Source organism: Setaria italica, chromosome I (assembly GCF_000263155.2).
Source record: "Setaria italica strain Yugu1 chromosome I, Setaria_italica_v2.0, whole genome shotgun sequence".
In the NCBI taxonomy this organism is placed as follows: domain Eukaryota; kingdom Viridiplantae; phylum Streptophyta; class Magnoliopsida; order Poales; family Poaceae; genus Setaria; species Setaria italica.
Window position 1 is genome coordinate 8,070,310 of NC_028450.1, and position 25,806 is coordinate 8,096,115.

General features: G+C 40.8%; 1 protein-coding gene and 1 pseudogene across 4 annotated transcripts; both read left to right on the forward strand.

Annotated features, from left to right (window-relative positions):
* The first annotated feature begins 10,779 nt into the window (after positions 1-10,779).
* On the forward strand, positions 10,780-21,715 carry LOC101752607 (achilleol B synthase). 4 transcript variants are annotated; one of them, XM_022829762.1, is made up of 19 exons: positions 10,780-10,990; positions 15,431-15,616; positions 15,769-15,858; positions 16,121-16,315; positions 16,462-16,546; positions 16,630-16,796; positions 17,533-17,721; positions 17,899-18,012; positions 18,417-18,539; positions 18,617-18,739; positions 18,982-19,080; positions 19,391-19,447; positions 19,595-19,641; positions 19,738-19,881; positions 19,968-20,145; positions 20,498-20,578; positions 20,663-20,746; positions 21,240-21,380; positions 21,466-21,715. In XM_022829762.1, the coding sequence occupies exons 1-18, from the start codon at positions 10,793-10,795 to the stop codon at positions 21,366-21,368; spliced, it is 2,289 nt and encodes a 762-aa protein (XP_022685497.1). In that variant the 5' UTR covers positions 10,780-10,792; the 3' UTR covers positions 21,369-21,380; positions 21,466-21,715. The 4 variants fall into 4 exon arrangements, with proteins under 4 accessions (XP_022685497.1, XP_004951925.1, XP_022685503.1 ...); XM_004951868.2 differs by having other exon boundaries at positions 21,240-21,704; XM_022829768.1 differs by lacking the exon at positions 10,780-10,990 and adding an exon at positions 15,082-15,301 and having other exon boundaries at positions 21,240-21,704.
* A 917-nt stretch (positions 21,716-22,632) lies between these two features.
* LOC101768996 lies at positions 22,633-25,806 on the forward strand (annotated as a pseudogene).

The following is a 25,806-nucleotide window of genomic DNA, read 5'->3' on the forward strand; positions in this document are numbered from 1 at the left end:
CTTCTTTCACCCTCTTGTCCTCAACGCAGGAATAGGTGCGCCGAACGGTAATAATTTTGTTAAAGGGCGCCCCTTGTGGGGGGCTGGCTTTAATCCCCGTCAGGGATTTGGGCAGCACCCCCACCCCCACAGAAGGGTCCTTGTTTTCCTCCTTCCGCCTTCTTCCCAAATAAACTTAGGGAAGGGCCCTTTCCCCCCCCCCCCCCCCGCCATCGCTGCTGTCCACCTCCTTTCGTCCTCCTCGTCCCTAGCGCAGGACCAGGTTTGGCCGGCGGTGTGGCTCCTGCCCGGCGGCGCCCCTTTCCGGCAGCTCCCATTCATTCCCATTACGGATTCCGCATCCACACCCCCACGACAACGTCCTTGCCATCCTCCCTCTGCCTTCCTCCCAGGAGATCTTTAAGTGACCCAAATCAATTCCCCACATTCTGTTAGTGACCAAATTATGTTTTTACCAAATTGAATTGATGAATTACTGAATATAATTTGTTTCTCTCTTCATGTTTACTAAATTTTAAGTTTTTAAACAGTAGTAAGATCTGAAGTGTTGTATACTATTCATAAAAGTGTATCTTCTTTAGCAGGTATGACTTCAGAATGTTCCTTTTAGTAATCTCTTATTTTGTGAGGACTTCTGTATACACAATGTTTTTTGTGTTTGTCTCAGTTGTACTGATCTTCTTCTTCTTTTTCTTCTTCTTCTTCTCTTTATCATGTAGACCTATCAGTATCTTTATATTTTTTTTGTCGTTGTTGCCCTAGAAAGCGCGACATACAGTTGGCCATGTGAGAAAACTGGTTCAGGTAGGTACACGCCAACTTTTGGTATTGTCTGACCTTGTGATTTATTTATTATCATGACGAAGCTTAGTCTGATAGGAAATTGTTTCCTCTTAAGATGAAATGAGAACATCTCATCATCAGAGGGGCATAATGGGATTCTAGGCAAGAAAACTCTCATCCCCGAATGTTGTCCCAGTACAATTTCTGCATCAATTGAATTTTTTTGAAATCCTTATACCACCAACCTTGTACCATTGCAAAGTCCATTAGCTGGGTCGATATTCCTAAGTAGTATGATAGGACAGTTAATTTTCAGCTTTAACATATGTGGCGGTAGTCTATTTGGTGTAAGTGTGTTTAGGAATTCTGTTGGATAGTAGTTATGAGAATCATCTTCTACTGAATCAAAGATGTGATATACCATCTCATCTTCTTGGAAACGCTCAATCATTTTTAGATTTATGTTGTCCATGCAGTCATTCCTTGTTGATAAGATTGCTCTTGAAGTGATGTATGTTGGATCTTTTAGGAGAGCATTGTCCATTTGATAGATATTGTTGATCAATGTATCGAGGCCATTGTCATCTGTTGTATGTTGCACACATATATTTGTAGGTAGACATATTTCTCCATTTTAATTTGTCTCTTTGGTGCCATTTCCTATACGCAGTAGGTATTCTGCGAACCATGGGTCTTTATGTGCCCTCATGTTGTGCACGAGTTTTAATTGGTGCATGCAATTCCAAAGGCCAGACCTTCTTAGTGATGCATCCACTATCTGAGCTCTTGTTCCATTTCGCACAATAGGCAGAATTTGTCTAAAATCTCCACCAAATACCATTGTTTTTCCACTAAATGGAAGATTTGGGTGGTCCATTATATCCCTCGTACTTTTGTCTAGAGCCTCGGTTGCTTGCCTCTTAGTCATAGATGCTTCATCCCAAATAATTAATGAAGCTGTCCGAAGTAGCTTAGCTGTCCCACTTTGTTTTGTGAATGAACAAATAGACCCATCATCTATTCTTAGTGGTATCTTGAATCTAGAGTGGGCGGTTCTGCCCCCTAGCATTATTGAAGTTGCTACACCAGATGTTGCTGTAGCTAAAGCTATCTTACCTTGTCTACAGACTGTAGCCAGTAGCGCTCTATATAGAAAGTTTTCCTGTGCCTTCTGGTCCATCGACAAAGAATAGGCCTCCTGAATCACTATTAACTGCAGCTAGAATTTTTTTGTATGCAGCCCTTTGTTCCTTGTTTAGGTATGTATGCAAAGATGCATCCTCTTGGTCTACCTCAATCGTGGATTCCTCGGTGATCTTGCTTGGTACATCGTTTGTCGTGTTTTGCTGTTCGTCAATCTCTGGAAGAGGAAATGACCGTATGTCTTTGCCCATTAATTGCAACATATCCCTGAAATTTTTCAGCACCATTTGTTGGACCATGTGTTTGCATTTGCAGTTTCTGCTATAGTCTTCAGACATTGCTTCGAGGTGGTTGTTCCAGAGTGTACGGATGTTGCTGGGCTCACAAAACACCACAATTGTTGCAAGGAGCTGTCGTAGTGATGATGGCATATGAAACAACTCAGCTTCCATCATGCAGTCATCTATTGTATTATCTGCTTCAATTAGTCCCCTTTTTTCTGCAGATTCTTGAAAGGTTGGCACTATTTTATCATCAATTGTTCGTAAGTCTTCGTAGCACGTGGCTCCTGTCATGTGGTTTAGTAGAACTCGAAGGTAATATCGGTCTCCTTCACCTGGATGTGCAGCTACTATTCTGCCAACCTAGTATGTAGCTTTCCGTTTCCTCTATTGCCAAAACTTTCCCTGTTTGTTCCAAGTATAGTGTTCAGGAAAATCCCTGTATAGTATGCCTCGTGCATTTTCATGTAACCTGTTAGCTTTGAAGTATGCAGTTAACATTGACCTTTCCGTGCCATCACGGTTGATAACGTTCTCATTTTTTTCTTTTCCATGGTATGAAACCATGTGCATGTTTGGGAGATGAAGCTGCAGTTGCATGACTGATGGGTTTATCTTGCTTAATTCGAAGCCATATATTCTCCATAGTGCTTCTGGAGGTGTAACCCACCGTGCGTTTCTGTACTGTCTAATTTCATCAATTTCTCCTTCATCATCTGCTCCAGTTACAGATATAGAGGCCCGGCCATATCCCTTGTAGATGTATTTGAACAGGTACTTAACGGCTTTAATGCTTGAGCATATCTCAACATTTATGTGGCAGTTGAAAAAGCGCAATAGGTATGGGTTGTAAGGAACAACCCATCTGTTATCTAGTTTACAATTCCGGATTGTTTTGGTGCGTCCGTCATTCTATCTTCTATACAATGGGTAGGAGTCCTTGACTTGAATTGTAGTTTCATTAAGTGATCTTGGATAATTTTTTTGCAAGATGCTCGATTCTTTGTGCAAGGGCAATTTCTGTTTAATATGCTGCAAGGGCCATGCATCATATGTTTGATGACCATTTTATATAGATCTGGATACTTGTGCTTGTCTGGTAGCTCAGCAGAGATTATTCTGTCATATTCCTCTGGACATGTGTACTTGTATTTTCCAGTCATTATCAGCAAGAAGTGAGCATGAGGTAGACCTCTCTTTTGGAATTCTACAACATAGGTATATGCCTTTACCTTTCCAAGAATGTGCTTTTTCAACAGCTGATTCTTCATTTCTTCTAGTTTTGCCCTGAAAACCCTAACCATGAGATCTGGGCGATCTTGAGGTGTTTCTGCAAACTCTAATTCTCGGGTGATCTCTTCCCAGTTTGGGTTGCAGGTCATTGTTAAGAATATGTCTAGCTTTCCATATTTCCGAACTAAAGTCATAGCATCTAGATATCGTCGCAATTTATCTCTTGGCCCTCCAATAAATGATGATGCTAGCACTGTTCGTTTTCCTAGTTTATCTCCCTTTTGTTCTCTTTCTTGAATGCTATCCAAGAGGCCTTTGTATAGATCTGCCCTTATTTCTTTCTAATGATGCCATATATAGTCCAATTTGGAGCTCTCAATCTTGATGTATGTCAACGACAAACTGCTGAAAAAGTCTACTACCATGCAATATTGGGTTGAATATGCTTGGTCTTGGATGGAATTTATAGCAGTAATATTCTCTCATGGTTACCCACAACTTACTGCATGAATCTGTGTAAGATTTGGAATGCAAAAGTTAAAGGAATATTTATGTAGTTGTTTCATATATGTAAACTAAATTTAGAAGGAAAAAGTATATGAAATTCTAACCTGGGTCATTGTCACTATTGTTGTGATCAACATTATGATTTCTCAATTCTTCCATTATTGTATTGGCCCTTGGGATATTTGAATGCCAACCGAGTTCACTCTTGGAAATAAGACAATGGATCATAGCAGCCATAGTACGATTTGATGCCTTGTATTTCATTGTTGTTTCCATGTAGTATTACATTCTTGTCAAAGGTATTTCTTCTTTCATTTCCCTCGATCCACACTGCAGCTACCTCAGAAGTTATTGGTGCATTGTATGTTCTTTGGTCTAATCTTTGGTCAAGGTTCAAGATTAGCCTGTAGTCATCAAGTTTTTCGTTCTGTCCCAAACTTCTAAACTATTTAGAGTATGGGTTTTCACGTAAAATTTGTGTTAAAATTATGACTACATGTTTGTCTTGCTCGTACTTTTCTTGACAGCAACGTTGATAAAGATGCTCTAGGCTTGGATCATCATCGTAGAAGTACAACTCTAGATGCTTTGGATCTGTGCGACTATTTCCAAATGATTGTATATTGTGATACATCTGGCCATGAGCTCGAAAGGTGTAAATACCAGCTTTTTTCATGTCGGTGGTCTCACTGTCTAGGTGGCAATAAAGAGATGTAAATGAGAAGTGTCCATTGAAAAATCTTATATTGTTCCGAAAATATCTTGCTTGTCCAAAGTCTCATGAGTTCAGGAGGTGTCTCTGGATTGGCTAATCTAATCTGTTCTTTTCTGCAACATAACCCCTCAGATTTATACTCAAATTTCTTTGCATTGCAGTATATGTAATTTTCTTTATTTTTCAGCTTGTTGTGTCATCTGGTACGTTGTTGTAGACAATATCATATGGATCTGAGATCTTTGTAGCAGTTTCTTCGTCTTCTCTGATTTCGATATCCACATCTCTGTCCCATTCTATTGAATTTTTTATACAAAAAATTTTAGGAAAGTATTAACATAATGATGGAAGGATTTTTTTTTAAGTATTAAAGCATACCTTGACATAAGAACATGTAATCATCCTCATTCGTGTCTTGTTCAAATATCACTCCATCATTACCTGTAAAGTATTTTGTGAATGCATATTTATGTTTCTTTTGTATCATGTGAGAATTTACTTTGGAGTTGATAACCTTACCATTATCTTCATCATTTTTTAGTTGTGTTGGGGCATCAATGTCTTCTATGGTTGGGCATACTGAAGAGGGTATATCTGTTGGATGGAGATTGTTAGTAGAATATATGGATGTATGTAGTCTATTCAAATGTTAAAGTATTGTATAACGTGTATTAAGCATATTTTGACCAACAATACTTTTGTATTGGAATTTGCATATATTGTATTGAAATGCGAAAGTGTTGTATAGAATTTAGAGTATTACCGAGATTTATGATTTCTGGCTGTTTTTGCATTTCTTTGTCATTGTCCTCTTTGCTCATGGATACATCTTATTCTGATGATGAATAAATTGTCCCCTTTTATTTTTCCATGAATTTTTTGTTTTGACGGCCTAGCAATGTTTGCCTTTCTCCTGGCGTCACATGTTTCATGTGTTTAACATTAAGGCTAGATGTACTGACTTCAACTGACATATCTGTTTCCATATATGTAGGATTCTCCATTGCAATTGAACCTTTCATTATTTTGCTGCTCCTCATTTCACGGTTAGTTATGGCTTGTTCTATTCTAGCTTTCTTTTATTCTAGCTGCATATTTGCATATTTCTATCTCTCTCTTGCACATTTTTTTTTACTGTGTTGCATCTCTACCTTTTCTTCTATGATAGGCTTCACGTTGTTTTTTCAGTTTATCCTGCTTTTCTTCATCTGTCATTTTAGCATAACGCTCTGTATCTCTTTTCCTTCTCTTTTCATTTGCATCAATGACATGTGATTGTAACTCCACTGCATGGGAATTTTGTATTCCTTATAAATATGCTACAAGTATATGCAGTTAATTTGGTAATACTAACAAATAGATGTTACCTTCGTTTTTCACAAGTATAGAGTTGTTTGTTGCCATTTGGTTTGGCAAATTGAAGGGTGTTCTGTGCACAATAGATTGAAAGAGAATTTTGTATTCCTTATAAAAATGCTACAAGTATATGCAGTTAATTTGGTAATACTAACAAATAGATGTTACCTTCATTTTTCACAGGTATAGAGTTGTTTCTTGCCATCTAGTTTGGCAAATTGAAGGGTGTTCTCTGCACAATAGATTGAAATAATATTAACTTATAATAGACAATATGACTACTGGAAAAGGTAGGAGGGTTTGTTTTTAGTAATATTAACAACATGCATTGTGCGTTTATTTTTATTTATGATCCTTTGACAATTTTCCTATTGTTGCCTAGGATGAAACACAGAAGGAAATGATCAGTGCACCAGAGGGAGATAACTAAAGGATCAAGATGGGTGAGAACGGGATCTATTTTGTGACTTAATTGGTAGGTCTCAAAATCATGCTGGGCATGCACAAGACTGTTAGACACATGTTGCACAACCATATTGTGAGCTCTACAGGTGGCAAAGGGCTATCAAATAGGTAAATTGACCTCTGCTACTACTGCTCATTTTCACTACCATTCTTAGGACTTTTTTCTTATGATACACCAGTAGAGCATCTCACAGACAAGAAAAAAGAAGCCAGTTTTACTCCTATTATCTTATTGAGGATCCATTTGGATGAAATAAAATAAAATACTGCATAGTTTGGCATGCATCATATTATTATCATCGTGAGACTGAGACCTTTGGCACTTCAAACTGACAAAAGGACTTTGTTCTTTACAAGCCAAATTTCTGGCAATATTGATTGTGGTTCCCTGGGTGATTGATTTTCAGGAGATTAGAGAATATTAGGCAGCCTAGCTAATGTACATGATAAAATCAAATAGCAAACAGCCAATGTATCTGCTAGCATACAACAAAAACGAGAGCCAGTTTTAATCAGAATATATTGGACAGTGTGTGGATTACCAAGGCGTAGTAGAAAATACTTGACAAGTGAGTTACAATTTGTTTGAAAATAGTCATGACAAAGTATTAGAACAATGGAAGAAGCCACGGAACAACACAAGGAGCTTCTGGTATGAGATGATTATGTGAAAACTATTAAAGTTTAGCAGAAAGAAGCATTTCATTTTGTGCCAAGACTATCAATGAAACCTGTTTTGGTACACCAGTTCACCTCATAAGCATCAAAAGAAATTGTGTTTCTTTGGTAATCGAATGGTATGTGAAGATAGTGCACAAAAACCTATACAAGAAAGGGTCTCATGATTTCAGAAGCAGGTATCAGCAAAAAACATGATTTCAGAAGCAGGTATCAAGTTTCCTCACAACAAATAAGAAAAAAAATGCAAGTGCATTGATGGATAATTTCTAGCCCTTGCCTATTGGGAGCAATCTGGTGGCTTCTTAAACATTGCTTTAACAGTGTGAACATTCTTAGGTTAATGTGTTGAAGCATACCCATCTTTCTGGATTGGTTCTTCCAATTGTTCTGTGATCTTCCATTCAGTAACTTGCAAGTTTTTCCAATTATGGTCAATCAACTCTTCCTATTTTTCAAGAATGCTCAAATGACATCACAATCCTTTTTAGCTGTAAATAAATTAAATATATTACTCAATAGCTAAAGCTATTCACATAAGTGGTGGATCATATAGAATATGTAATTACATGAAGAAAGGGCGATAAATGCTATAGTAACTTACCATATTAGTGAGGTCATCTCAATGGAACTTCCAACATAATGAGTCCAGTACTTGTATCTCACAATTTTTTACGTTAAGAATAGCTAAATACCAATTTGTTTCTTCTATATTTACTAGAAGTAGAATCTACAAGTAAGACATTGAATTAGTTGCAAACATGCACAATTTTTTTTTAAAAAAAAGCCAAACCTATAATTTGTAAAATATATGAAAAATACAAAAATAGATGTTACCATTTCATGTTTTAGATATTTTTTCACAATCTCCGTAATAAAGTTGTCACCTTCATTTGTTCCAAGTAGTCCATCTCTTTTTTAACAGTCCTGTAACAAAAGGATTCTCGTAATAAATTTTAATACCATTTATATTTCGTAGATGAGCCGTATCCTTTATACAACATATATATGTGCTGATTACATGTAAAGATTAAAAGACACATCAGCAGTCATTAATGATATGATATTCAGAAAGTATTTTATGAAAGCGTACATACATCATCATCCACGTATTTGCTTTGATCTAGCAGGCACAACAATTCTTTTTGTTTGATAGATATATCGTCTATCTTCACTAGTAGATCAGATTCTAAAGATGTTTCAACTGCTATTTGAGCACAATAATCCAGATCGCTCATTGTATAATCTGCCAAAAGTCAAGTAATTTGAACAATCATAACGGAGGGAACTAACAATGTATATAATGAAAAAAAATACTAAATACTTTTTGGGAGATAATCATATGCTTCGTCAACCTTAGTTTTGTTGTGCTCTTCTGATTGCTTAATTACATCTGGTGATGGACATGGTTCCATGGGTCACAACAATCAATCTGGTTATCTGATTCGAAAACAATCGATTCAGAATGCTTTGATTTTTTAAATGGCCTATCATCAAGATCCACACCACTGGGTGATTCAATGTTCGAATCTATTATCTGCAAAAATACAAAGCGAGTAAACAATGAACAACTACTTCAGGAGCATCAAAGAAATTCAAATTGAAGTCTAACTACTTGTCATTCTATTAAGCGGCACAAAGAAAGTCAAATTACATTGCACAACACTTTCTGCTATAGGGAATCCTATGCCTTATGGTGAGTTCCAAGCAGAGATATGAATTGTAACTACATGTTAAATGAGCAAGAAACAATAATGAAACAATACTGTCCAATTGTTCCATTTCTATAATTAACCTATAAACAAGCATTTTCTTTGCTCTTCCATAGCACAAATGAATTTCAACATCCCTGTAGGATATTATTTGTCTGCTTCATTGACATCTAATCTTTTTCTTCAGAAAACAATGCTTGATGCACTCACAAAACACACACGTTAAGGTGCTGTGCCAATGAGGTCAGAATCATTGTTTTAGCCTCCAGTAAGATGCAAGGGATATTATTTGCAGGAAAAAAGGTATTCTTCTTATTTTACAGGCAGAAATAAGCCTTTACAAAGAAAAATCTTACAACAATTTTATAAATCTGAAAACAACATTACGTCAAGATTCGGGCAAAAGTAATCATAGTCTACAAACAGTCATTTGTGATTCACATGTTCTCCTTAGCATTAGTCATTTTCTTTATAAAAAAATTGATCAATACGGGTGAATAGAAGAAGGGGCCATTTGGTTACTTTTGCTTATTTTTAGCACCCGTCATATCGAATCTTTAGATACTAATTAGGAGTATTAAACATAGACTATTTACAAAACCCATTACATAAGTGGAGGCTAAACGGGGAGACGAATCTATTAAGCCTAATTAGTCCATGATTTGACAATGTGCTGCTACAGTAAACATTTGCTAATGATGGATTAATTAGGCTTAATAGATTCGTCTTGCCGTTTAGCCTCCATCTGTGCAATGAGTTTTGTAAATAGTCTACGTTTAATACTCCTAATTAGTATCTAAACATTTGATGTGATATGTGCTAAAAATAAGCAAAGGGAACCAAACACCCCCGAAGTTAAACAGCATCCGCGTCCTCATCGCGAGGCAGATTCATCCAGGAAGAAATTAATTACCTACCTTTGCGCGAGGAACACCTTGGAGAACGAACCTGCTGTGAGGACTCGCTGGCAGGGCGGACGACGAAACGGACGGTCGGACAGGCTAGAGCCGAGAGAAGTTTTGGGGGACGGGCTACAGCCGAGAGATTGCGACCACCCAAATCAGGATTGGCGCCTGATGAGTTCAAGAGGGCCCAATATTCCTCCTCTTCTATTTATATTAGATTAGAAAATACCAAATCAAAGAAGTTCTTGATGAGTACAAATCAAGTTCGAGTTCTTGTTGGTTATGATAGACAATACGTATCGCAAGGTATCTGAGAGAGAGTGGTGCTGGGGGGTATACAGGAAGGGTGGTTGCGGGGGAGCGTGGTGACGTGGCACGGCGACGCCCCAGACCCGCCGCGCTGGCTCCTCCGACCACGCCGTGGCCTCCTCGTGCATGCGGCCATTGCTGCCGCCGGCGGGCAGATCTCATGGCGTCCGCTTCGCTTCGCGAGAGGGGAAGGGAGGGAGATAGCGGCGGAGAAGAGGAAGCCGGCGCACAGGGGCGTTTTAGCAAAAATGACAACTCCTCTACCAAGGACTGCGGGTTGATTCCTAAAAAGTTGAGGGGCTTTTTGGAAAATGATCATGATGGTTGAAAAAAATGACGGTTGGAAGAAACATCCGCTCTTTAATATTAGGTATAGATTAAATAGCGGGTACCTTGTTCAGCAAAAAAAAATTAAGGGTGCCCTATCCCCACCTACTAGGCTGTTTGACATCTTTTTTAAGAAGGAAACGGAGCACTTGCCATTTGGCGTCACGTCACTAAACACTCGCCATTCTTACGAGCGCGGGCCGGCAGCATCACCCTTCCCGCTCCCTCGAGTGGACTGAGTCTTATAATTTTGCTGTTATGAAATACTAAGATATGATGTGTAATAAGCGACTCAAACTGCCCCTTATACATCAAATCTTAGTGAGGAGGCTTTACATTTTGGCTAGGTAGCTAGCACAGCAGATCGGAAGCAGAGGCATGTGGAGGCTGAAGGTGGCGGAAGGCGGCAGGCCATGGCTGCGGTCGACCAACAACTTCTTAGGGAGGGCGGTGTGGGAGTTCGACCCCGACGGCGGCACGCCGGAGGAGCACGCCGAGGTGGAGAGGCTGCGTCAGGACTTCACCGACCACCGCTTCCAGCGTAGAGAGTCTGCTGATCTTCTCATGCGCATGCAGGTATCTTATCTCATTCTCATCACACCCACCACCATGCCGGTATCTCTCATTACCTGAAACAACTTTTTTGTTTGAAAAACGGGCTTTGCTACGGTACTTCAAAGTGACTGTGGACCATCCGTTTAGCCAGATATCTATGGATGGCTAATTACCTCCTAGGACGCCGTGTCTTTCAAAAAAAAAAAATCCGCGCACCTGATACAATTACCTTCGACTCTTGTACACACCTGATCTTGCCGCTAGTTGAATGAAAAGGAAACAAACTACATGTATACATGCAAATCAGTTCCTAGATCTACGGAAGCACGTACATGCATATGGTGGTAACCACCGGCTGTTTCTTTTTTCTTTATAAATATTTTTTTATCTCTTGTAATATTCAAAGGTTCAGATTTGTTCGAAGTAGAGGTAATTGGAGTACCGTAGTGAAAAACTTTAATTGAAACAATCAAGATAAATCAAATAAAGTGGGATAAAAGTGGCCGGACAATAAGGGTGTGTTTGGTTTGGGAGTCGAACTGGGTTAGAACGGGTTGATAACCAAAACTGGCGGATGCACTCGACCCACATCAACGGCGTTGCTCTCCGTCCGCTTGTGGAGGTCGATGCACGCCTGGAGCCCCGCGCCGCCAGCCCCGCGAGCTCGAGCCCCGCTGCCGGCTGGGCAAGCTCAAGCCCCACCGCCAGCCAGACGAGGTGCGGCGCCAGAGGAAGGTCTGGCCGACGGGGAGCGTGAACGGGAGGGAGAGGTAGCGGCGGAGAGCGAGAGCGGGTGCCACTCCTCCTGCGCCTCGACGCAAGCGGTGGTGAGCGGGAGAAGGCGGCGACGGGTGGAGGGAGGGGGTTCGTCGTGGTCGGGGGTTCCGGGTTTGGGCCCGTAGGGGACCAACTAGTGGGGGGTAGAGGAGATTTGTGGAGGGAGGACGAAGAAGAAGGTGAGGTAAAAAAAAAGAGGATGACAGATAGGCCCGCAGCTGACACGTGGGACCCATTGCTAATGGTATTAAAATGGTATCCATCCCATCCCTTTCAACATCTTCAACCAAATAAAAGACTGTAACGAACACATCTCTCGTCCAAACATGGTTTGGGTTGAACCCAACCCATAAAAAGTGGGCACTCCATCCAAAAACAAACACAAACTAACTATAGTAGCTGATTGACCTGCCACACCACCACCTGCTGGGTCCATCCAATCCAAGCCATGAAGCCAAGAAAGTGGAGTTACAGCTAGTACGGACAAGTACCACGTCCCAGGCAGATAGCATCTTCCTCAGTAGGCGGACCTTGAACCCGTGCCGCCTTGATTCACTTCTCCTTTTTGTCATTTTGCCATATGATTTTTCCTCGCCTCTATATTTCACCATTCTTGTTTCAGGTCCATTCTAAAGGCTTCTTGGTGCACTATCTGAATGGTGGAAAACAAGGAGAAAAAGGAAATAAAGGGAGATGAAATCAGATATAAGAGAGAACGAAAGAGGATAACTAACCTGTTTTGTTCGATTGACGGTTGATACAAGGAGCCGGTAGTGATGCTCCTTATCTCAAAGTACTCAATATCTGGTTAGGGGGCAGGTGTTGGTCGTGCACTCTAACCACCCAGGTTCGAATATCTGGTTAGGGGGGAGGTGTTGGTTGTGCACTCTAACCACCCAGGTCCGTCGCCAGTGCTCTGAGCGTCACTCCCCCCTCCGCCGTGCCTTCAGCTCTTTGCTCCGCCGTGCCTTCGGCTCTTCGTGCTCTGCCAAGCCATCAGCCCCGCCGCCTGCCGCCACGTGGACACCTCCTCCGAATCCCGGTCGCGCGAACCGTCTTGGTGCTGCCACCGCTGGCGCGGCAGCTTGGGGCGCCACGTGGGGGCGCCGCCTCCGCGGCACAAAGAGGACGTGGGGGTGCAGCGGCTCGGGCAGCTGCTGCTAGGTCCGCCATCCCTGCTCCTATCGCTACCGCCGGAGCCAAGGCTTCGACGGGCGACGCTCGGCGGTCAGATTCTGGCGGGGCGTCGCCTCCGCCTCCCTCTCCCCCTCCACCGCCGTGGGGTGGCTCGCGGGCACAGGAACCGCCTGCCCCTCCTCCTCCACCATGCCTGGGGTCGGCGGTGGGCCGTGGGACGCGTGCGCGGAGTGCTGCAGGTTTGGGAACCCGTACACCATCGCAGCCACCTCTGCTAGGCTCGGCCTTTTCTTGGGTGCGTCACCGGATGGTCGCAGGGGTCGCCGGGCGGCCGCACACGGGCGTGGAGGCAGCGCCCTTAGTGGGGTCATGCTCCAGTCCTGGATCTGGTGCAGCGGTGGGGTCATGCTCCAGTCCTGGATCTAGTGCAGCGGGGCTCATGGGCTTGGTCAATCTGCGTGGTGTGCTCATCTTCCACCGACGTCCCCTTGCCCTGTACCATGGTTGTTGGTCGCTCTTCGCCAGCTTGGGCTCCTACTTGCCCGGATCCATGCTCCCCGTGTCACTGGCTGCTAGCGGTGGTGTTGTTGCCGACGGCCATGCACGATCCTAACCCCTTCCTCCTACCCTTCCCTTCCTTTCCCCCCTCCCTTCACCCTACCTCACCCTGGTCATGCTCCAGTCGCTCTTCAAGGATGGCCCGTGGATGACCCACTTTCCGCCGGAGCCTCCCATCCTACCGTAGTGGGTCGCTCTTTCTTAGGTCGCTCGCTCTTCTGCTGATGGTTGTCATCGAGATGGCGGTTGCTGACCTGCAGATATTCCCCATCATCGTCGCCGTGGATTGCTCGCTATCATCCCATCGATTTGCCTCTCATCCAAGCCTTAGCGGTCGGCTGCGTGGAGTTGGTTTTGAGGGTCTTTGAGAAAGTTTTGCCCGGCATTCGCCACTGCCGACAACAGTTGCGTTCCTTTAACGTAGCTCACCTTGTTGGGGGCGTTGTTGCGGGCACCAAATCCATTTGGTTTTGCTAGGTGAAAACTTGGTCTACTCCTTCGTGGGCAGACGGACGATGGCGGCGTTGGCGGCGCTTCCCCCCTTGGAGGCATCGTCTTGCATAACATTCTCGCTCTACCTCCGCTAGCTCCGGGTTGTTAGGCTAGTGGTGATGTGCGTGTGTTCATAGTGTCCTTATCTCTTGCAGATTTCAGTCGTCTTAGGTCACATTTAGTGTGGTGGCGGTGTTGTGGTTTCCTTTTAGTATTGTTGTGTTTTTGTTGTTGGTCGTAGGTGGCGGTTCTTGTGACTCTGCACTTTGGGATTTCTCCTGAAGTTGCATCGTTGTAATTCTCTTCTTCTTAATGAAAAACATGATATGCATGTCTTAAAAAAAAGAACTAGTACCGGGTCATAATACCACCCGGTACTAAGGGTACGTTTTAGTACAGAGTCACTGAATGTCCGCGGCTTTACCAAATAACAAAAGTACCTCTGAGGACCCTAAATTTGGACCCATTCTAATTCCACGCATTAGTACCGGCCCAAAGTTCAGCCAGTACTAACGTCATCGATATTCTAATTCCACGCATCAGTACCGATCCAAAGTTCAGCCAGTACTAACGTCATCGATGAATGCTCGCTTTTTCAGTAGTGCTAGTTATCATTTAATCTATTTGTATGTAATGTTTCCTTTCCATTCTTATTTTCTAGATTTCCTTTTTAACCTCGTGGAAAATGATTTCCAAAGGCAGTCTAACCCAGGACATGTTAGAGAATACCTCTTCTTAGTGGAAAATCTACTGGACAGGTGTACAAATGCATCTAAATATACAGATTTGGATCATCAAACTGGTCCATGATGAATGAAAAAACGGTGCACTAGAAGCTCAAGACCGATGAACCACCACCATCACTTTTGTTCGCTCTCATAGCACAGAAAAATCAGGCATTGCATTTAAATTCCTGAGGAAAAAAATCAATTTGCGTCAAAAACATTTGGATTGATGAGTAGAAACTTTGGATCGCCGGTAGCGGTAGACCTTTTGGCGGGTCCGAGAGTATGGCAGGCAGAAAAAAAATTGAAAGAAAAGCATACGAGAATGGGGAGTCGGCCCCCCATTGTTGGCTAGCCCAAATAAAATTAGTGGTCAAATAAGGCCGGAACCTCATAAACTTTTCATGGACACAGCGGGTCGGGACACACCGCGGTGTGTCGGGCGGCGGTGAGTCTCGCCGCGGCGGAGGAATGTGTCGCCGGCGAGAGGGGCCGCCGCCGAGGGGAGGTAAAGGCCTGGACCGTGAGCCTCGTGGGGGCCGCGGGGGATGCAGCGCGGGTGGCGGCGGCCGTTGCGGCGAGAGCGGTCGCCAGGGAAGCTGTTAGAGCGCGGCGCGGAAGGTGAGAACGCGCAAGTCGCAAGGTCTCTCCGTGGCAAGCAGCTCGTCCTCGTCGATTTCCTCAATTCCGCTCTTCCATTTTTTGATGTCTTCTTACACATACTTCTGGTAGCTAACCTATGTCACGCAATACGCGACCTTGATTCTTGCAGTGTGCGAAGCAAAGCAGCCACCGACGGGATCTGCCACGGATCAAGCTTCAGAAGGATGAGCAAGTCACTGAAGAAATTGCACTGAACTCCTTGAGGCGAGCTCTGGATCAGTTCTCTTCACTGCAAGCGAGTGATGGGCACTGGCCCGGTGATTTCAGCGGGGTCATGTTCATAATGCCCGCCTTGGTGCGCCTTCCGTAAACACAACACCATGTGCATATAATTTTTTCAAGACATCTATGTGCAATTTTTTTTACTTCCCCCTTTTTTCGTTGAGTACTATTAGTTATTCCGTACAAACTGATAAGGATTACACATATGTGTGTATTCACTTGCAGATATTTGCTTTGCACGTCACCGGTTCACTCAATGCTGTCATATCACCAGAACATCGGTGCGAGATATGCCGCTACATCTACAATCATCAGGCATGGCATTATTCTCGTAGACTAGATCTCTCTTCAAGGACTTCTTGTTGGATGGCTGGGGATCCAGGCCTACCCATGTCAATGGCCTAGTAGCATTTTGGTCTGACTTTAGCATTTTGTCTACTGATGCTTTTAGTCTTCACACTTAGTTGGGAACTTATGCAAAAGTTTGCTTTTAGACCGTGCCATATGCACTTATGCACAGCTTGCATCAGGTCCCAACTAAGTCAAGTTTTTCCCCCCAAAAACGAATAATATGTAGAATGAAGATGGTGGATGGGGCACACTTATCTTGGGCTCAAGCAGCATGTTTGGAACATGCTCAAACTACATAACCTTGAGGCTTCTCGGTGAGGAACCAAACGACGAGGATGGTGCATTGGCTAAAGGGCGTGCTTGGATTTTATCCCATGGTGGTGCAACTTTAGTGCCCCAATGGGGAAAGATATGGCTTTCGGTATGCACCAGAGTGTATATGTGATTATTTCGTGTTACATTTTAGAACCCTTGGTTAGAGGGGTGGCGGAGTACCATGTTACTTGTAGTCGTTAATTCCTTGGTATCACTATAACTGACCCAATCTATTTTATGGATTAACTGCAGATACTTGGAGTGTATGATTGGTCTGGAAATAATCCAATTTTCCCTGAACTATGGCTGGCTCCCCAGTTTCTGCCATTTCATCCAGGTATTCCTTCCTTGTAATGATACAATTCCAACCTCCGGCGTACAATGCACTGGACACATAGATCCTAAGCTCTGTTCTTTTAGGGAAGTTCTGGTGTTTAGCCCGTATGGTGTATCTGCCAATGGCTTATCTATATGGAAAGAAATTTGTTGGGCCAATTACACCAACTATACTGGCACTAAGAGAGGAGATTTATGGCACTTGTTATGTCAAGATTGACTGGAGCAAGGCCCGTAATGCCTGTGCAAAGGTTTGTCAAATTTCTTCCAGTTTTGCAGCTCCAACAGTTCACTATCTGCATACATGCCTTCGATGATTGAAAAATTGACAATTTGCCACTCAGTGAAGTTCATCTAATGGATATGCCACAAAATTCTCAAGCACCTAGTAACAGATTGATAATCCTTAAAATTCCCTTTGATACATTACTTTTTCTTTCTGTGGTAAACGAAGTAAAGATTAATTGGGCTGGGCAAATTGCCTGGATTGTGTTGGGAATAGTCCCACATTGGTTGTGGGGGGAGAGTTGAACCAACATAAAAGTGGGGTAGTCCCTCACCTCTTGGGCTAGCTTTTGAGGTGCAGCAAGGCTTCCTCCCAGTTTGGGCCAACAGATTGTGCCTGAGCATAGGTGGGGCAGGATCTTGATTTTTGACTGGGCTGTGGGTCAGTGTAAAAAGGCTCGTTCCAGGACAGATGTGGGCTGCAACATACTAGACTACTAGAGTTGGATGGCAAGCAGCCCTAACAGGCAAACACCTGGCCCCTCCCTCTCTCCCTCCACACGCACGCATGCAAACTAAAAATATTTAATAGTTCCATGCTTCTATCTAAAAAATAAAACCAGCAATATAATTTTTTTTATTTGTCATGTAAACTATCACAAAGTAAAACCGCAAGAGAACGTTAGGTTGCTCTACTCGCAACAATGTTCTAACTGATATGAAGATCTTTTTTTCCTTAAGCCTTTTTTTATGTCAATTCAGGAGGATCTCCTCTGTCCACGTACAGAGTTGCAGAGTGCTGTTTGGACTTCACTCTACTGGTGTGTGGAACCAGTGTTGAGCAGTTGGCCTGTTAACAAGCTGAGAGAGAAAGCCCTGGACAACCTCATGGAGCATATACATTATGAAGATGAGAACACTCAGTATGTTTGCATATGCGCTGTCAGCAAGGTAAACGACAGTAAAAGTTGATTCCTCACAACCTGCAGTTTACCTTGGCTATACTGCCATGATGTTGTGGTATTCTTACTTTTTGCTTTATGATCTAGTATATACTCTGTTGTTAACTATCATGTGCATTTTGGACTGGTGCTCGGTGCCTGTTAATATTGTTGCTTTGCTATTTAGGCTCTAAACATGGTCTGCTGCTGGGTAGAAGATCCAAAGTCAGATGCATTTAAGCGTCACCTTGCAAGGGTACCTGATTTCTTGTGGCTTTCAGAAGATGGCATGAAGGCACAGGTACAAGTTTTTCCTGTTTCATGCACTTCAAGTACTTGCTAGCATCATCATACCGACTTGATCAATAAGTGCACTATTGCTATCATAGTTCTTTTCCATTGGCTAGTTAATGTTGTCATTACTCCAACTTTACAAGGAATAATTAATGGTAAATTTACTTCAACAATGTTCATAGCACGTGATACGAGTATGCCAGAACACACAGGTAATGCTTCCCTTTAAATTGCAGGGGATGATAAAGAAAGACTCTCCTTATGTGCATTGCCTAACCATCAGTTAGTAGACAGTAGAGCATTTGATATGTTGTCATTTAAAATTAGAGTAGAAATGTCTTGGCACGATGATACGTATGTTGTATTTATTAAATATATAACTATATTTTGAGGGCAGCTGTATTATCGTAGGTATATGATGGCTGTCAGAGCTGGGAGACAGCATTCATAATTCAAGCATTTTGTGCTACAGATCTTGTCAACGAGTATATTCCAACTATTCAGAGAGCCTATGAGTTCATGAAACATTCACAGGTTTCTTTATTCAAATCACTCATGTTCTAAACTAACCATTGCAGTATCTAACACAACATGCATTTGTGTACTCACAGGTTCTGAGGAATCATCCTGGTGACCAAAGTTACTGGCATCGCCATAGATCAAAGGGTTCATGGACTCTTTCATCTGCAGACAATGGGTGGGCTGTATCTGACACTACAGGAGAAGCTCTTGAGGTTGTTGGATTCTTGTTCACCTTTTATTTGCCTTAATATGGATGAGTAAAACTAGTGATCGGATTAGTTACTGGGTACCACATAACCTAATCTTAATTAGTGAATGTAAAGTGTGTAAACAGCAATGTTATAAGATGCTCAGCTTTCTCTGTTGTTAATTTGCATACCTTTTTCTGTCAAATTTTTTCTATACCTTCTCATTCTCTCTATACAAAAGGAACTTATTTTAACTTTATTTACAGGCTGTACTATTGTTGTCAAACATTGCAAGCAACCATATTGGTGATCCGGTAGGAAGAGAAAGGCTGCATGACGCTGTTGATTGCCTTTTATCTTTTGTGGTATGAATTCTCTTAAATGAGTCATCTTAAATGACATTCCAATTCATGCATTCATTCATGCCCCTGAATAATTTTATTAGGGAACTAACGTGTATGAATATGGCTATGAATATGACATCTTTGCTTACAATCTGCACAATTCGTTTTGCTCTCCTGCGCATTTATGAATTTTTTCACCTTTTAGCAGTCAGTCAAATAAATTTGAAATGTTATTGACTATGTTATGGATTCTATGACACTATAAAATTTATAGGACTTGCTGTTCTAAGCTGTCAAGATCATCTTTTAATGTTTAATCATTATGCTGCAGAACAAAGATGGTACCTTTTCTACATACGAGTGCCAAAGGACTTCTTCTTGGATAGAGGTAAGTTTTTACGAACTTCTGCTCATATTCATGTTTTTTCCCCTTAGGAAGATGCATCAGTACTTTTAATTCAGTTATCTTGGCTTTTTATTTACATATTACTGTTTCCAGTTCCACCATATTGACGTATTTCTGTTAATTAACTAGATTCTAAGTCCTTGTGAGAGTTTTCCCAATATTGTCGTCGATTATCCGTAAGTGATACAAATGACGTATTGTTTAGCAAACAAACTTTTAACAAAAATTTCCAATTTAGCTGAAGACATACTCATGGTGTACTACATTGGCAGTTACCCAGAATGCACTTCCTCTGTGCTACAAGCTCTGATACTGTTCAGAGAGTTATACCCTAGTTATCGAACAGAAGAGATCAATAAATCTGTCAGAAATGCAGCAACATTTATTGAGAGCAGACAAAAGGAAGATGGTTCATGGTTTGTCCTAATGCGTCATTTGCTGACTTACCTTACTCATATATATTTTACTTCAACAATTGATAACACACTTGGCTGTTTGGCAGGTTAGGCACTTGGGGTGTATGTTTTACCTATGGGGCCTTCTTTTCGATTAAAGGTTTAGTTGCTTCTGGAAGAACGTACGAGAACAGCTCTTCCATCAGGAAAGCTTGCCACTTTTTATTGTCAAAGCAGCTCAGTACAGGTGGATGGGGAGAAAGCCATGTATCTAATGTAACTAAGGTACTTTTCATTCGCTTCTCTAGATCCCTCTAGCTCTGGTTTGCCTCACTGGTGACTACTGATAAGGATTGAGGATACAATTTTTTTTAACATGCTACTAACAAATTTACACATATGATACTCCATGGTAAATCCGAATAGTTAGAATGAATTTGAATCATTAGTCATTCATTGAATTTATTGTATATGCTTGAAACTAACTCTTCTATGCCTGCTCTTACTCAGTTTCTTTTGCAATAAGAATTGCTCCAGTTCCAGTATTTAATGCATTGTCCAAAACTTCTACTTCAAGAGTATAAAAGAGTTTGCATGTCATTTAACTTTTTTTCTTTTTCCTTGTAATACTAAATAGGTTTATGTGAACCTCGAAGGTAGCCATGCTCATGCAGTGAATACAGCTTGGGCGATGCTGGCATTAATTAATGCCGGACAGGTACAATTTGCTAGTGCTTGATTTAAATTTTGACAATAATATGCATTTTATAAATCTAGTCACATATCTTTGTTTGAATACCAGTTTGAACGAGATCCAGCACCGCTGCATCATGCTGCAAAAGAAATGATCAATATGCAGTTGGAGACAGGAGAGTTTCCCCAACAAGTAGGTCTCCACTTGTGTAAATGGCAACTTATATGAATAAGCGAGCTTGTTAGTTTGAACAGAAATTTAACGGAATGTAGTGTTTAGGACCATGGCCATATTGCACATTAATTATAAACACCCAATTTTCTCACGTATGAATATGTGATCAAATGATATAAATGGGTGACTAATGGCAAGTATATGTAATAATTTGATATATTTCCAGTTTGCATGCTCCCAAAAAAATCACCCCTATACATCTGACAGTAATCACACAACTGCAATTCTGTTAGCGTGCTCAAGATACTATGAGGTGATGTTAAGATATTATTGTCTAATTCTAGTAACTTCATAAATTTGACATGCTTTATTTGGTATGATGGGGACTTTTGAAATAATCTATTTGGCTATTTAAGCGATGCATAATTTCACAGGCATTCTTGTGGTGTCTTTGTCTTTGATTATCCAAGGTCCATCAGTTTTTTTGACTGTGCTTGCATTTTGATGGCAGGAACATGTCGGATGCTTCAACTGCTCCCTTTTCTTCAATTACCCAAACTACCGCAACATATTCCCCATTTGGGCTCTTGGGGAATATCGTCGTTGCCTTCGCGCAAACAAGAGTAGTGGGCCCGTGTGAGCATATAGCATGGTGAGTGGTGACGAACTAATCATGGCTATGAACTATCAATTAGGATATAATATATACCCGAGCTACACTTCAAACATTACCCCAGGTGATTAGCAGAATGGTATCTGCTATCATGTATCAGCTAGCGTATCACATGTATACTGTGAGGCTGTAAAGTTAACTCGATATTGTAATGCAAAGATGAACAGTTTACAGTTTCTGGCTGTTCATCAGTTTCTTAGCATAAGCATCGGCGAGAACTTGTAATAGCGGGCGAGTGCTATGGCCGGCGCCGCTTGTGTATTGTAACAAACATTTGTTTCTATCGTAACAAAGATACACGACTCTTCTACGTACATTCAAAAGAAATTATTATACATATCTTTCTACTTAAGAATACAGTATAATCCCAAGTTAGTTACATAATCAATGTTGTGATAGAAACGTGGGTGGAACGACTAAAATAAAATATCTAATCCGTGTGAAGCTTTCATTGGTTACATGGATGATCATGTAGGCGATAGAGATAGCACTTCGCTTCATCCATGCATGTGCTGCATCATACGCCCTTTTGCTGCAACTTGCAATGTTTACATGTCTCTCTGCTGTCTGTTCCTGGTGTTACAGTGTTCTACCATTACATCATTTGCATGTTGAAGTCCCCTGCCGCACTCGACTTCGGTAGACTTACGATCATTGATAATAATTGTCATATATTACTAATTAGAGACTCTTTTTAACGTCTCCTCGTTAAAGCTCACAATGCAAGACTCGCTACAAGAAGAAAAGGATAAATTCACTTTAAGGTGCGTTTGTCAGAGCTACCAGAGCTGATTCTCTGCTGAATCTACCAGGAGTTCTGTCAAACAGTTTTTCAGAGAAGTGATTCTCTGCTGATTCTGTGAAGTGATTCTCTAAAGTGAACTAAGAGGCTGGGAGCTAAAAAAAAAGTAACTTCTCTTGATTCTGTGAAGTAATTGTCCATCCTGATTTTAAGAGTTTATGCTAGAGAATTAAAAAAATCACTTTCAGCCACAGAATCAGGGTGTGTTTGGCAGAGCTCCTAGAGCTGATTCTCTGCTAAATCCAGCAGGAGCTCTACCAAACAGTTTTCTAGAGAGAAGTGATTCTCTACTGATTATGTGAAGTGATTCTCTGAAATGAACTAAGAGGCTGGGAGCTGAAAAAGTAGCTTCTTCTGATTCTGTGGAGTGATTATCTATCCTGATTTTAAGAGCTGAATAAGACGAGGGAGAAAGCTCTAAAATACCTCATGGAGCATGTCCATTATGAAGATGAGAGCTCACAATACATCTGCTTAACCGCTGGAAGCAAGGTAATGTCCGTGGAGTTAAGACCTCGTCACTAAACGACATGTACAATAGTCCACTAAGGGAGGAGCTGAGCCAGTAGAGGTTCGAGCCCCCTGTCCGGTACCCTAGTCTCCAATGAAGACCGCTCAGGGAGCGCCTTAAAAATAATTCTTTTAGCCGTGGCAAGTTTAGTTGGTTAGGAAAGAGATGAAAACTACACAAAAGTTAATCATGTATTAGTAATACTAATAAAAGAAATAATCATGTATTAGTAATATTAATAAAAGAAATAATTTGAACTGACATGTGAGATATAATATAATAATGTTCGGGACAGCTCATACAAGAATGTTTGGGACAGTTGATGGAAGAAATGGTATACACGGGGCATTTTTGTGTATAGCATGAAATTCATCCTTTTTTAGGGAAATACAGCACGAGAGAACACAATTAGCATGAAAGTCATCATGCTGATACAAAATGAATACGCCCAGCCAAACTTATGGGGCTCGGGGATAATGGGACTAGTTCTATGTGAGGGAATCAAAACTTACAGCATTATAGCTATTAATTTGGATCCATACAGACTTTGGATAGTAATAAAATTTAGAAAGTACTCTCTCCGTCTAGAGATGTAAAGCATATTTTATTTTATTAGGACAAGCCTTTGACCAATGATACTCTATGGTATATAACTTCTAAATACAAAATAAATTGGCACTTTTACATTCATTAGGTCAAGCCTTTGACCAACAGATACTTTATGGGTATGTAACTTTTGGAAACAAAATTGGTATTTTTACATTCGTTAGGTTAAGCCTTTGACCAACAGTAAAGTAATATGAAATTCTTGACCCTTGAAATAAGTATCTTTCTCTTGCCATGGTTCTAACCGCAAAGGTCATCTACTAATGAGTAATTTCTTTACACTGTAGAACAAAGATGGTAGTTTTTCTACATATGAACCCCAAAGAACTTCTTCTTGGGTAGAGGTAAGTTTCTGCGTGCATTTCTTTGTGAAAACATTTGTAAACTAGTACGGGTAGCAAACGTCCTGCATATCATGATAGCATTTCTAAAGATGATTATAGTAATGTAATTCTTCCTATAACCATTTTTGATAATTTTAAAGATTTGGATCAAACTTTAAAAGTTTGATGGTAAGGTAGGACAACAAATAAAAAATGGAGGTAGTATTAGGTTATATTCATTCTAATTTATATGGTATTTCAACTCATCTCCTTGTTACCTTTACTGAAGTTTGCGGTTTTCCAATTTGGTAGTTAGTGCAGTTCAATATTACAAATTCTTTAGCTGTGTTTTGAGCTTTGTATTGTGTGAGTTTATTGTTTATTTTTAGTACACCTTCAAGTTTTACTGCATTGACTGATTGGCATATACTTTTATTAATGACTAGATTCTCGGTCCTTGTGACAATTTTCCAAATAGTGTCGTCGATTCTCCGTAAGTGATGAAAATGGCATATTATTAAGAAAAAATATTGCTAACACAGTTTTCACTCAGTTGAAATTATTCACAGTGTACCATAATTTTATAGATACCCAGAATGCACTGGATCAGTTCTTCAAGCTCTGGTATTGTTCACAAAACTACATCCTGGTTACCGAACAAAAGAGATAGAAAATTGTATGAAATGCAACAAGATTTATTGAGAACAGACAAAACGAAGATGGTTCATGGTTTGTCAATGTAGCATTTTACTTCACTTAGAATTAATTTCTTTCCACTTCAATAATTAATAACACAATTAGTTCTTTGGCATGGCACGTTGGGAACTTGGGGTGTATGCTTCACCTATGGGATCTGCTTTTCAATTAAAGGATTAATTGCTGCTGGAAGAACGTACGAGAATAACTCTTCCATTAGAAATGCATGCCAGTTCCTATTGTCAAAGCAGCTCAGTACCGGTGGATGGGAGAAAGCCATGTCTCTATGATAACTCAGGTAATCGTCTAATGCTATAGATCCTTCTGTTTTTGGTTGCCAGGTTGGTGATAACTAAAAAGGATACTAATAAGAAATCGACACGTACTTGTAATGATGTTATTAGCACAAATTTGAATCAAAATTACGTCAAGGGTTTATTGTGTATATATATTGACTTTTCTTTTCTAATCACGCTCTAACTCAGTTTCAAGCGTAGCAAGTGCTTCTCCATTTACATATCTATTTTTTGCAATGATTTTTTAGGAATATAAAGTGATTTTGCATTTATCATCTCTTAAGTTTTCTCTCTTGTAACACAAAACAGGTTTACCAAAATATTCAAGGTGATTGTGCTAATGCAGTGAATACTGCTTGGGCAATGTTGGCTTTAATTTATGCTGGACAGGTGTGATTTGTTTGCTCTTGGTATAACTTATGATCAAAATATGCGGTTTATTAGACTATTAATTGTTATCTTTGTTTGAGTACCAGTTTGAGAGAGATCCTACTCCACTGCATCGTGCTGCAAAAGAATTGTAATATGCAGTTGGAAACTGGAGAGTTTCCCCAACAAGTATGTTCCCATTTTATTTGTATTGGTATTAGCAATTTTATTTCTACGAGTGAACTTTTTATGTTGATTTTTTGTTTGAGCAGAAGTTTTGAACCGATGGCATATTAGCTATTTATTTATTGAGACTTAACATTGCCATTTGCTCACATTTTAATATGTGATCAAATGATATAAAGGGTGGCTACAACATATTATATATGTAGCAACTTGATAATTTAGTTGCTATAAAGGAAACACATTTATACATCTGACATTAATCACGTGATTGTAATTAAAGTGGCATATTCTGGCTGCCTTTTGGCCTGTGAGTCAGGTAGCTCATGGAACGAACTTCACTCAACTTAAGTTTTTGAAATAAGAATACTTATTTTGAATTGCCGAAGTCCTTTGAAATTAGGAAGTTCCGTAGCATCGTAGCCATCTAACATCGTTCTTTGATGATTCAGGGCCCATCTGATATTTTCTGGCTTTGCTTGTGTTTCAATGGTAGGAACATGTTGGATGCTTCAATTGCGCTGTTGTCTTCAACTATCCCAACTACCGCAACGTGTTCCCCATTTGAGCCCTTGGCGAGTATCGCCGATGTATTGCGAAGAGAGATAGGCCCATGTAA